Source organism: Tachysurus fulvidraco, chromosome 17 (assembly GCF_022655615.1).
Source record: "Tachysurus fulvidraco isolate hzauxx_2018 chromosome 17, HZAU_PFXX_2.0, whole genome shotgun sequence".
NCBI lineage: Eukaryota > Metazoa > Chordata > Actinopteri > Siluriformes > Bagridae > Tachysurus > Tachysurus fulvidraco.
In genome coordinates this window covers 8,626,146-8,639,446 of record NC_062534.1, presented here as the reverse complement: position 1 = coordinate 8,639,446, position 13,301 = coordinate 8,626,146, and the positions used below count along the sequence as shown (strand labels likewise).

The following is a 13,301-nucleotide window of genomic DNA, read 5'->3' as shown; positions in this document are numbered from 1 at the left end:
TTCGTTTTATTTTCGGCAAGTGAGCAAGCACATGAGCAAGTATGTTAAACAAAACATAAGTGTCACCCTTTGTGCAATCGTATGCACGTTAGCTGTATTTTAGAGCAAGCCGTCTTGTACCGTCTGTTTCAATAGCAGTTCCATTGAGTGTAAGCTGCACTTTGTTGATCTTCTGACTGATTTGGTGAATATTTAAGGCCCTTGGATTTGCTGATCAGGTTATTCATTGCAGCGCTGCTATGCCCTGTGCCATTCATGCAATTTTAAAAGCATGGCATCTGAAATATGAGCTGGGAGACAGAGGCAGCGTCTTAGATAAATAGAGGCCTCATCAACGTCAATAAGGGGTCCAGCCCAAGGATCTCCCCGTCAGAAGAAATAAAACTGACACCAAATAAAACGACAAATTATATTAGCATCTGTGCAGGCAGATGTGACGGGTCCTAAAAGCAATATGGATGCTGATCTTTCTAGGTAAAGGTCACTTGGCTTATAAGGATGCTGTTCTGCCCGAGATGAAGTCAAACACCTGCCAAGTAAGGAGGAGGAAGGGTGCTACTTACAGCCAATGAGAATAGCAGTTGCCATGGTGGCCACCGTGTTTGGTGCGTCGCTGAGGTTCAACATGTGTCCCGACATCTGGTTCAGGCTGTCTACCGCATATTTAAACATGAAGGGCACCATCACATTGGTGAGCTGGAGGATGGGAGTCAAATGGGGAGAGAATGGGAAGGAGGGGGGGGGGGAGAGAAAACAGGGAAACAGCGTAAGTGAGAGATGGAGTGAGCTTAGGAAGCATGCTGATGAGAGATAGAGTGGCACTGCATTAGGGGCAGAGTGTTTTGTGCACACTCCTCTAGATAGATCTGGAAATGAGTTGGTTGATGCATCCGCTAATGGAATTGAAATGGTTATTAAAGCTAATTAAAAGCTTGGGGACAGCTGCTCGGCTGTCGAGCACTGCCTCGCATTAGACAGGGCCGGAGTGTGTATGCACTGTGCCATTTCCCCTTAATTTGCTCCCCCACTTTTGTTTTACCCTTATGCTCAATGAGACCATGAAATGAAGGATTGAATTTTAGGTGAATGGCAGCATTCCAGCTTTTGATTCCACATTATTTCCCATTCTTGTCTTCTTGAACTGCATAATGTTTAAGCATAAACAAAGAACAAAGCAAATGGTCTTTAATTACAATCATGCATGTAAGGCTGCTATGAATAGAACTAGTGCTTCGAAATAACAGTTTTTCAGCATGCAAGAAAAAGCACAATTACCAATTACTGAAGGGGGAAAAAACCCAAAGAAAATCCCAGCTAATAACTTTATTTTTGAATCTTGCTTCCATATCTCTACAGTGCTGCCCTTTTCAGTAAAGAACATGTCTGAGTGTGACTTGACTGAAACCCATTTTAATTACTAACGCGAGTGGGAGAATAACACTGGATTGGTTGAATGCAGCTAAAAATCCTCTGAGTCATGACAAAAAGACTGTTTCAAGATTTCTCAGCGTGATATATATTTTAATGAAGGACCGCTGATGGACAAGCTTTCCTCATATGAATTGGCCCAGCGTGATTAGGTAGCACGGACCCAGACAGGCTGATAAAACGGTGCGGGTTATCAGTTTCTGACACGCTTGTCAATCTTTATCTGTGTTTCCAGATACGCCCTCTCCTGAACTCCAGCGGGAACACACTGGGAAATATTAATGCTGGAGGCATGACACATAATCCCTCAAAGACATATAACAATAGCAAAATACTAGTAGACTCCATTTTACTGTGACTAGGCTCATCGACGGAGAACAGTGGAGTACGTGTGCAGCTCGTATGTGCTCACGCCGAGTGAGAAAAGGCAGAAATAAACTTGCGAGTCGTGCTCCTGTCTGTCTTCTTTTGGGTGCAAATTGGTGAGGAATCATAACAAGGAAAACAATTAAGCTGCTAAAATGTAAGGCTACTCTTTGTTGACTGTTTCCCTCTGGGGGAAAAAAGTTTCAAAAAGGCACTGGTCTATTAGTCTTTTAAATGATTCAAAGAAGCAACACATCAGAAGGGTTTGAGATAATTGAAGCCAGGCAAGACATCACAGACATCAAATAATGAATGTCATTTCTATCGCACTGGTGGAAAACACAAATGAACATACATCAGGCATCAATGACGTTAACCTACCTTAGCTCCGGCAAGCAAGCCGAGTGAGATTGCCACTCGAGCTCGCAAATCCGGCCGATTTTTAGGCCAAACGTATGCAAACATGGATGAAATGATCTTGGTTGAGTCGACTTCCTTTAGCTAGAAAAAGAAGAAAAAACCATGTATCATTTGATCAAATCTCTACAATTTTTTTTGATAACCGTGGATGATGAAAGTTATCAAAAAAAACAAAAAACAAAAAAAAAACACCATCAATGCAATGGCTGCAAGGTCCTTTAGATTTAGATTTCTAATAAAATAATGCAACTGCCCTTTTAGAACCAAAGCATTGAAGTCTGGCTCTGTGTGACTCAGAGCTGTGCACAGTTTAGCATTTTCCTTTCTCTCGACACACAATTCACCTCATGATGGACTTGATAATTAACTGATGTGATGAATCTGATGACACATTAAAGCTGTGTGTGCTAAGGTCCTCTGGCAATATAATTAGATTAACTTGTTTTTAAAATGATGTAAAACCCAGCACATTTAACTCCTACATTAAGCAGAATTTGAATTCTTTAATAAGGTTTGCGACTCAATTTTAAAATCTCTTAATAAGAGGTCTATATAGTTAATGTACAGCTGCTCACACATGACACCGATGCTCCAGTACACAGCTATAGACAGCTTCTTTAATCAAACATGCAACTATGCTCGAGTGTTCGTTACAAGCTGCGTTAGAGTGAGTGTGAGTGAGGATCACTTAACTCTTTTAAGCACTCTCCTAAATCAGGACTTTGCACAAGTTACTTGAGAGCAAGAACAGCTTTCTGCAAGTTGCCATCCTTGAATAAGAGATGGCGAAGTTTAGCAGGTAAAACCTTCTCTGAGGCCGCAAACAGACGCACATCGTTGCATTGCCAAGGGATACAGTGTCATATGGCCCAGGCAGAAAGCAGCAGTAGCCGCTGCAGGTGGTGCCTGCCATCCCACGCCGCTCAGCTCCCTAGAGCCGCCCTGCGCCTGCGCGTGCCAGCCAACCTGTTTACTCCATCAACCCACCTGCTGCCATTACTGTTGCGCAAATAAATAAATAAATAAATAAAGAGCAAACTCCCTCTAATCCTGTCAATATGGTAACATAAGAAATGAGGCACTGACAGAATGGCAAGAGGACAAAATAAATCAAATTAAAAATAGCCAACACCTGTGCTTGGCCGCATCCAGTGAGGCAATGTGATGAGGAGAAGAAAAAAAAACCAAACAAGCAAGGCATGAGCTTCACTTCACTATGAACAATGAAAAGAAACCTGGTTTGATTTCAGGCCAGTATATATACTAAAGCAATCTTTTATTCTGTATCGGTACTGATTGAGGATTCCATCCTTTCATCTAGTCAGATAAGAACACCGATAATACCTGCTCATTCGTGTAATTAACACACCAATCATTTGTCAGCTGCACGATACATAAAATCTATGTACATTCAGATCAAGAACTTCAGTTAATGTTCTCATGAAATATCAGAATGGGAGAAAACAGGATCTGAGATGGTTGTTGGCTCCAGAGAAGGTGATTTAGTCTTTCAGAAAGTGCTGATCTCCTGATGATTTACACACCAATCTGTAAAGTTTACAATGAGTGAGCGACAGTTCTGTGGGTGGAAATGCCTTGGTGATTAGAGAGGATGGAGAGAAACTGACAGCTAGGTTACAGTCTTTATGACTGTACTTTACATCGTTCTTTGCAACAACAACAGTTGCAACAGAGCAACACAACAAGCAAAATCGTGAGGCAGACGGGTTGCAGAAGAACAGCAGAAGTCCATAAAACTGTACAGTTAAAAGTTCCTTACTACACTAATGTGTGGTGCAGCTTGGAGATGTGTTTTTTTTATTGATTGTGATCAGGAGTAGTTAAAGTAAAGCTTACCACATTTTTGGGATCTGCACTCAGGCCACCTCCTGCATGACCATGCCAGCATGTTCTCTCTGGTATCCTTAAATGCTGGAAGACAAAGATAAATATTAATCCTGATATCTTCAACATTTATACAAGATTTTAGAGACTAAAAAAAATAAAAATAAATTACCCCAAACGCTTTATAAACCCATATCAATTACATGATTATATCAGCAGAGATGATACAATAACAAAGGTATTTATTTTTACAATTAAAAAAAAATTAATCAGGGAATGCATTCATCTCAAAATGAGATAAAATCCCACTCAAACGTGGATGATTTTATTTATAGAAAACACTTGATACAAGGAAGGTCATTAAATGTACTTTTAAGGCTTCCAGCATTTGTCGATTGGTATCTCCTCGACTGGACGTCCATGCTGATGACAGATTGAGACTCTGTAACAGTCAAAGAAAATAAAGAGCCATTGATTAATGGAAGATCTAAACCAAGTACAAAAGAAAAGCAGATAAAGAAGAAGAGGAATATCTTTTGATGACTGCTAGGACTGCTTGACGTCTATCGGCTAACACTGAGTTTCCTCCCTCGAGATGCTTTGCCAGGTCTGTGCCACAGCCGCCTTCAGCTGCAGCTTCAGTTGGGTTCAGGTTGAGGGCTGTATCGTTCTGTTATGATTTCTTCATTTGCATTCTCTTTATCACATTTGGCTCATTTACATAACATTTAGGTGGAAGCATACCCCTATGAGACAGTGCTGAGTCACCTAATAGGTCATGATGACCATGTAAATGAGTCGAAGCCAGCACCAGCGTCTGTTTTCTAACTCTGACCACTTGACGAAATAAAAAGACAGAACCTAACGCATCCTTAAGAATCCTTTGAGGTATTACTCCCCCCTCCCTTTTAAAAAAAAACAAACAAAAAAAACAAACAAAAAAAAAAATCTATTGTAAAGATCTGGGCTTCTCAGTCATGTCCTTGTTTAACTATAGAAGCTCGGTACAGCCATCGAAGGAAAAATAAAACCGCTTACCAAGAAATTTTGTCCAAACTACTTGAGTATTCAAAGAGAGCTTGTGAAACAATTCTTTACAACACGATCACAGCTACTCAGTTGCTTCACTTTAATTCCCCCACCCCCACCCCAAAAAAAAAAATAGTTTCCCATCTTATTAATAAAGCACTAGGACCATGGTGGAGGTACACAGCTTTACACAAGATCCCTCACAAATGTAGACTCTTGTGGCTTCGTTCTGACAATAACCTACAAAAAACCTTGAATCTCTGATTCAGATCTTTCAGTATTCAAAGTTCTTGAAATTTGTCACCAAGCCATAATGGTGTTGTTAACACATGCAATATAAGCTGTACATAAATTGAGTGCTCAATGATTGAAACTGAACATTAAAGTCAGTTCAAGAAGTCAAAGAAGTGCAGTTCCTTACTACTTAACCTGATACGAACCCAAAATGCAACAGCAAAGACAGAAGTCTACTAAATGAACCTTAGGCTGATAAATAACATGCAGGCTGTGAGTGTTTGCTCCTCTTCTCAGAGTTTAATGATGGATTGCTGGTGGACAATCTGCCTAGTTCACACATGACCCCAAAAAATAAGAAAATAACAGCTTATTGTTATATTAAAGTGCAAAGAATTTGTTTCTTAAATGACTCTAGGGTAGTTTCACCAAACACCAGCTGACCCATGTTCTTACACTTGAATAAACATTTAAAAAAAATTCAAATATAAAAAAATAAATAAAAACAGTGACCCATAATGTTTCTTCAGTGGCCTGGAACAATGCTAGTATACACAAACATGATTTGATATTGAAAAGTCTCACACTTCTGGTGGGTGGAAAAGACACTAGTTTTGGTTTAGTGATATTTTATTCACGTCCAACAGCCCACCCGTGACCCAGAATGCCAAATAAATACTGTTTCATCAGGGTGTACAAGATTTCTCGCTTCTATCGGTGTATCATCCACCATTAACTCGAGCAATGTGCTGTGTAAAAGGTCACACTTATGCACACGAGTACCACACAGGAGAAAGACACTAATAACCATAAGGCTGAAGTTGATACACTTGCCAGACACTTTAATAGGAACAGCAATATCCCTGCACTTTCCTACAATTATCCAACTCAGCCAGTCATGTTGCAGCAGCTCAATGCACGAAACCAGCATCAGAATGGAGGAAAATGTGAAGTGATGAAGATAATCACTCCTTACAGCTGTGGTGAAGAATCTGCTGCACAGAAACACACAACATGCAGAAGGCCGTTTTGGGTTCGGCTTCAGTCAGTGAAAAACAGGACTCAGAGTCTACAGTGGGCACAGACCCACTAATACTGGACAGATGAAGACTAGACAAAGTGCTGTCATGTGGTTATCTGTCTTGAGAACTGCATGAATGAGCAATTATTGCAATTACCAGTGAGTGTATGTAACATTGAATAAATATATTAAACCAAAATTTATTATACCAATGCTGACGAACTTTTACTAACGGAGCCGAATCGAGACTCTGTAAACGTTAGTTCATCAGATAAGGGAGATTTCACGGCAACACTGCGTCATTTAATGCAGACAAACAACAAACAGATGTTTCAAAGTGCTATTCGTTAACAAATATATAACACAAAAGGCTGCACTTTGTAACACTCAAATGTAAAGCTGTATCTTTTTTCTTTTTTTATTTCTTGGCTGATAAAACCTAAAGCCCTGTTTGGACTGGAGATGTTTATCGGGGGATGTCAATTATAATTTTTTTATACTCCACACTGTTATACGCTCACATCTTGAGAGCAATGAAATGAGCAGAGGAGGTGGATGAATTTTGTGGCCATACGATTACGCATCGTTCGCAATGTGGAGACTGAGTGGTCAAAGAGACGCTGGCGTTTGAGGCGAATCAAAGGTCTGAACAATTTAACAGTACGAAATAAACAATAACTAGGAAGTATCCAAGAGTTTTATACAAGGTATACATCAATTGTCATCCAACGCGTGGGCTTATTCGTTAAAGTGTGAATTCTGTAAAAACCTCTAAAAACACTAATCACTACAACATGCTTTAACAGAATTCAAGCATCAGAAACAACGGTAAAATACGAACGGAAAATACGGCATTAACAGAACAGATCTGTTTTACAAGATCAGACTTCATGCAGTTCTACACATCTGTATTATATTCTCCGCACCTGCGCAATCTGAAAGGACAAACTTGTGTCTATGCGACCATTATTTATAGCACACCGACTCTCGCCTAGTAACAAGAATCACTGACGAAAGGTTAATTAGATAGCACACTAGTTAAAGAACACTTACACACATGACAACACTATTCTTCATGTTCTAGGCTATACAAGCCCCTTCCTTTGGGTGACCATTTCTCTTAACCCTAATAGCGTTATGTACAATTATAAGGGCTTGAGAAGAACATTAATGCTCGCTTCTGGACGTGAAGTGAATTCTACCTCACTCAAAAGTCACTTGAATATAAATGGGAAATGGCTCGATAAAGGGCTCAAGCAAAACTCTCTGGAATTTGAACTCTCTGCTTTCCGTTATCTGATTGTTTAAATACGCAACTGATTTTAGATGAGTTTCCAAATCAGAAACCATTCGAGAGGGTATATTTAAAATACTCAGTGGTTCACTGAATGCTAAGATCTCATTTTATATATTTTTTTATTTTAACAAAGCACTGATGTACTCTACATAGCCAAAGGCCATATTTAGTCCCATACTGCTGTTATAATAAGTTCCAATTTTCAGGGAAGGCTTCTGACTTGATTTTGGCGTGTGTGAGACTGTGGGGATTTGCTCGATTAGGCACAAGAGCATTAGTGAGATCAGAAAATGATGTCAGGTGCTGAGGTCTGTAGTGGAGTTCATTCAAAAGGTGTTCATTTCAGGGCTCTGTGCAAGACACTTGAGTTCTTCCACAGCAAACGTTTTTGTTTTTAATGGACTATGACCAGGGACACGTTCATGCTGGAACACGTTCGGGTCCCTTAAGCATGCTTTCTGCTGATTGATTTTTTTGCTGGCACAATCACACATTATCACACTTATCAAAGGATAATTTTTGGTCAGGAGAGATGATCAGTGGTCTTGGTCAGAAAACAACAAATTCTGCAGGGTGTGTGTGAGTGTGATGGCTGCTACCACACTGGGCTAAAATCAAACATTAGGACGTATGATTACACAAAACCGGTGACTCAGCTATCCGCACTATAGGAACAAATTCAAAACGTACACAGAACACATGGTATTTAAAAGTGGAGTTAGATTTTATACTTGAAGTGGTTCACTTTGGGTGACTAAATTCTTGGTTAATTTGTTTCACCGCTCATACTTTACCCCAAGGTTAACAATGAATCCTGGCCATTCATAATCTGATGTTTCACACTTCACATTGCTAAGCCTGTTTATACATTAGAACCTTCTTATTTGCATATTCATGCCATCAGCCATCATGATTGCATAAATACAGTGAGTGACCAGATTAAATAACTAGCTAGTCTCACATCACATCAGTGAGAAAAAATGTTGTCATGTAAATCCACCTTGGCTGTTTTAAGCCTCCTGAGACACACAAAGCCAAGGAAACAAAAAACTGAAAAAGAGAACAGAAGAGCAAATTATAAGGATTTTTTTTTTCATTCCAATTAAGCTTAGAGAGACTTGTGTTTAATTGTACAGTAGAGTCATTGTTTACTGCTTTGTCCTTTTCTGTGAAACTATGGGCTGTCCCAGTCTTCACTGACACCCAAAACTTTCACGTTTTTGGGTGTCTGTTGCTAAGCATTTAGCCATAACATTGCACATGTTTGGCACCACAATGTTAACAAGCATAACCAGTTGCTTCTACATTGCAGTGTGTTTTTACCTTCCTGTACCTGGGGGTTACGATCAGTGAGTCAAAAAAAACGAAATGGCTCTCTAATCCAATCACGGTTAACTCATGACAGGAGAAAAAGGGACATTATATGGAAATAAACAGAGGATTACTTACACCTTCTAGATGTTTAGCTAGTTAATAAACAAGAAAATGCTCTGTCTTTAGAGTGTATTTTCTATTATGAGAATGGGATTGCTTTCCTGCACACCCAGCATGACAGAACCTAGAAACTATCTTCATTGTGTTATTTGACAGGATGAAAGATATAAACATAGACTGAAGAATAGTCTGTCTGTTACAGATATTGTATTGGGATTATTTTGTAGTGTGTGAGCAGGATTGTAAAGGACATGGAAATAGTGTAGTGCAAAAGCGGCTTTAGTTCCAGTGAAAATGTAATGCTATAGCACAAACAAAAAAAAAATACTGTAAAAAAAAGTAACTGTTTAAGGTGTAAGATATAACAGTGTGATAACCAGGTGTGCGCAAACTTTTTTATACTTTTTGCGACACGATGTATGGAATCTTCAGTGTTTTGAAGGAAAACTGCATCCTGGACTCTGAAGCTGAACCTTGATCCTTCTGTCCTGCAGTAGTTCACCTACTGAACTTCCCCTGAGCTAACAGAGCATTGGAATGACCCTAATTCCAAGCCAATCAAGAGGAAACGTCTAAGACCAAATCAATGAATGTCTGTTAAAACAGTATGAGAAAGCCGCTTAAGTTCCTCGAGTACTGTATAAGTGACAGGGTTAGGTTTCTGCACAAACCTGAGTGCAGATGCAGAGCCAGTCATTACTCACTGAACGCTAGCGAGGGCTAGAGCTAGCTAATCTAGTTGGCGGAGGGAGGGAATGCCTGTGCAGCCTTATCTTAGCTTGACATAAGTCACAAAATATGACAAACATTTGTTTTGTCAGTTGCAGTCACGTGACAAAGCGACAATGTGCCACAGCTAGCTGCACATACTCCATGAGAAGGCATATTGTGCTCAAGTGTGGGGTCTAGTGTAAAACTGAGACTTTCTTTTCAGCGATATTCAACAACTCACCTCTTGGATGATCCCTCTTTGCTGTAAACAGATGCAGAATTACTCTGATCTTCACCTGCTGAGTTTGTTCTTTAAAAGGCACGATTTCAAGCTTTTAAAATCTTATAAAACAAATAATATAACCAAAGCACTGCACCAAGGCCATTATTACATATTAAATAAGTCATTATGTATACCGCTATAGCATATTCATAAGTGTAAAGGCTTACACTGCCAAAAATATATGCCAAAATAGTGCAGATCTAGTGTCTTACTTGCAAATGAACCTTATAACATCCATCTCTGAATCTGTTCAAAGATTATTTCACTTCCACAAATGCCCGTTGTATTTCATTAATTTGCTCAATAATCAACTGAACCTCAATAGCTATGATGAATTATTATGATTTTTTTAATGAGAAAATGTTGTGGTCACTTGAAAATCACAACCAATCACTGACCATTGCAGTTTTCCAACAGCCACTCACTGACCATTGCAGTTGCCCCAGCAGCCAAATCCCTGACCAACCTCAGGTCAGACTAAAAACCATCTCTCTCACATTGTATCAGCCTGCATATATTTTTTCGCGGTGGCCGATGCTGGAGTGTTGATCTGTAACAACTTAACAACTTTGCCTCATATCCTGACACATCCAGGGTCTGCTCTACAGACGTTTGTAGAAGTACAGAAGTACAGACTTTGTAAGGAGAACATGAAAGCAACACCACAATTTATGCATGAGAACGTCTCACAGCGTGGGTGTAACATGTACTGAATCACACTACTGCGTGATAAATTATCATTAGATTCTGCAGGACTTATTTATCAAATTTTTTTTATTCTGAAACTGTCATGTCACAAAACTGCAGTGGGTGGAACAATCAGCGATCAGGTTAGAAACTGCATGCTCGACCCACACACTCAGTTAATAAAATGCTATTAAAACTGAATTTATTAATGAGAACTTTATACACATGATGGCCAGTTACTTTTACTTATATACACATACATACATACATACACACACACATATATATAAATAAAAAGTCCTTGAGAGATTTGAAAGTACAGGTTTGATCAACCACGGTGTACAAGTCTGAGTTTCATGTGCAACACTGCTCCCAACAAACAATCATGGACCAGCACATCTGTCGACATCCAGTCAATGCCCAACACTGTCCCCCGACAACCAATCACTGACCACCACTGTCTCCCTACAACCAATCCCTGAACACCATGTCTCCCTACAACCAATCACTGACCACCACTGTCTCTTAACAACCAATCACTGACCACCACTGTCTCTTAACAACCAATCACTGACCACCACTGTCTATTAACAACCAATCACTGACCACCACTGTCTCTTAACAACCAATCACTGACCACCACTGTCTCTTAACAACCAATCACTGACCACCACTGTCTTCCACTAGTGCACTTTTCTTCCTTGTTCTGAACTCTCTTAAAGTAATAAAAGTGAGTTATTCCATCTGTGACTTGTTCCTTCATGTCTATTTCCTGAACACTGCACTACCACAGCTTCATTTTGTTTGCACTCTTGACAGAAAATACAGCACTGTTTAAATACTGAAATAATTAGTTTGTGTGGCAGTCCCAGAAATAGAACTAATGGAAATGATTTATTATTTTCTGTTCTGATAAAACTTTATATTAAGTATTGTATTCTACTCTGCTCTGTGTGTCTTTAGAAGTGTCTATTTTGATATTGAAATAGACGCTACTTTAATGAATATTACAAGAAACCAACCAGTAACTTTTTCTTGCTAAGCATTAGTTACTTTGCCCTGAAGAAAAATGGAAGCCTGGCAAGCAGTTCATTTTGTCAAAATGGCTGAATCCTGAATGACTAAGGCAATTAAAAAAAAAGGAAACTTTTCCAAGTTTCAATGTAAAAAAAAAAAAAAAGTACAATTTTGGTGATGGTGATTACGTAGGTATGAATTTAAACAAATTAGCATATCGTGACATCACTGACTGGGTCTTCAACCCGTGCCTTCGGGCGCATCATTGCAAACCTCATTTTGATGCTGGGCACAGTTTTTCCAGAACTTCGTGCCAAGTTATAGCGGTGTCGAGCTGTTTTAATGATTTTTTTAGATGTATTATGGTGCCCAAACCCGTATGACTTTGAACGGTGACCGTGAACATTTTGTTTACTGCAGCCGCAGCCATACTTACCAAGCGCGAACCGTTGACCCTGACAGTGAATGAGAGTATGAGACGAAGCGAACACACAGTCCATAGTGTGACATCCGGTAACCAATAGTGTAAACATAGATGACGTCACGGGTTTTTATTTAAAAGAAAGAACGTAGCCGTTGTTTGTATGTAGGCCTAGGCAATTTATATATTTACAATACTTACTAAAATATAATTAATATTATTTTATTGCTTTTGTATTAGTTGGTCAGTCTTAACACAAATTTACAACCGGACTTAAAGCAAAAAAAAAAAAAAAATTGATTCGGTCCTAAATTGACAGGGTCGGTCAGGTTACGGCAAACAAGAATATTTTTAAGGATGGCCTAAATCAGACGTGACATCGATGGGAGTGTTTTTAAATATCTATTTATGCATTTAAATTGATAAATATTTAGATATTTATTCAAATGTGCATGTCCAATCCATGTTTCAGTCAGTGCAGACTGACTAGTCACAAAAAAGAAACACATGTTAGCTCTTAATGATAGAGTAATAATAAAAAATAAATTGACTACTGTGTGAAGTGAATTATTCTACACTTTTCAGATGCACTGCTCCACCTTCTTCTCCTCTTACTTAACGTTTACATCTTTCACAAAGCAGTTCAATTCGATTCAATTTATTTGCATAGCGCTTTTAACAATTTCCCATTGTCTCAAAGAAGCTTTATGGAGTATGAAAACAGAAGAGAGAGAAAAAAATAAATATATTAATAATAATAAGAAAATTGTATTAATTTAAAAGAATAACCTAAAATTTAAGATACTATATATCTATCCCTATCCCCAATCAGCAAGCCAGAGGTGACTGCGGCAAGGAAAAACTCCCTGAGATGATATGAGGAAGAAACATTGAGAGGAACCAGGCTCAGAAGGGAACCCATCCTCATTTGGGTGACACTGGACAGCAAATGTAAATAATGTAATTTCTACAACAATTTATAAAAGTGCAACCGAGAGCTCCTGAGGAACTAATGGGTCATCGTAAACTCAGAGTTCAGTGCAGACCTGATTGCTGATAAAGACAAGACCATACAGCTGACAGACATAACACTGGTTCAAAAGAAAAG

General features: G+C 39.0%; 1 protein-coding gene across 1 annotated transcript in view; it reads right to left on the bottom strand.

The window, feature by feature from the left end:
- abcb7 (ATP-binding cassette, sub-family B (MDR/TAP), member 7) overlaps positions 1–13,301 on the bottom strand; it is a 30,205-nt gene that overhangs the window by 15,982 nt on the left and 922 nt on the right. The window contains exons 2-5 of the mRNA XM_027135213.2: positions 4,430–4,501; positions 4,072–4,146; positions 2,176–2,295; positions 564–696 (exon numbers count right to left, since the gene is read on the bottom strand). Coding sequence (XP_026991014.2) covers positions 564–696; positions 2,176–2,295; positions 4,072–4,146; positions 4,430–4,501 — 400 coding nt within the window. The remainder of the gene's footprint in view (positions 1–563; positions 697–2,175; positions 2,296–4,071; positions 4,147–4,429; positions 4,502–13,301) is intronic.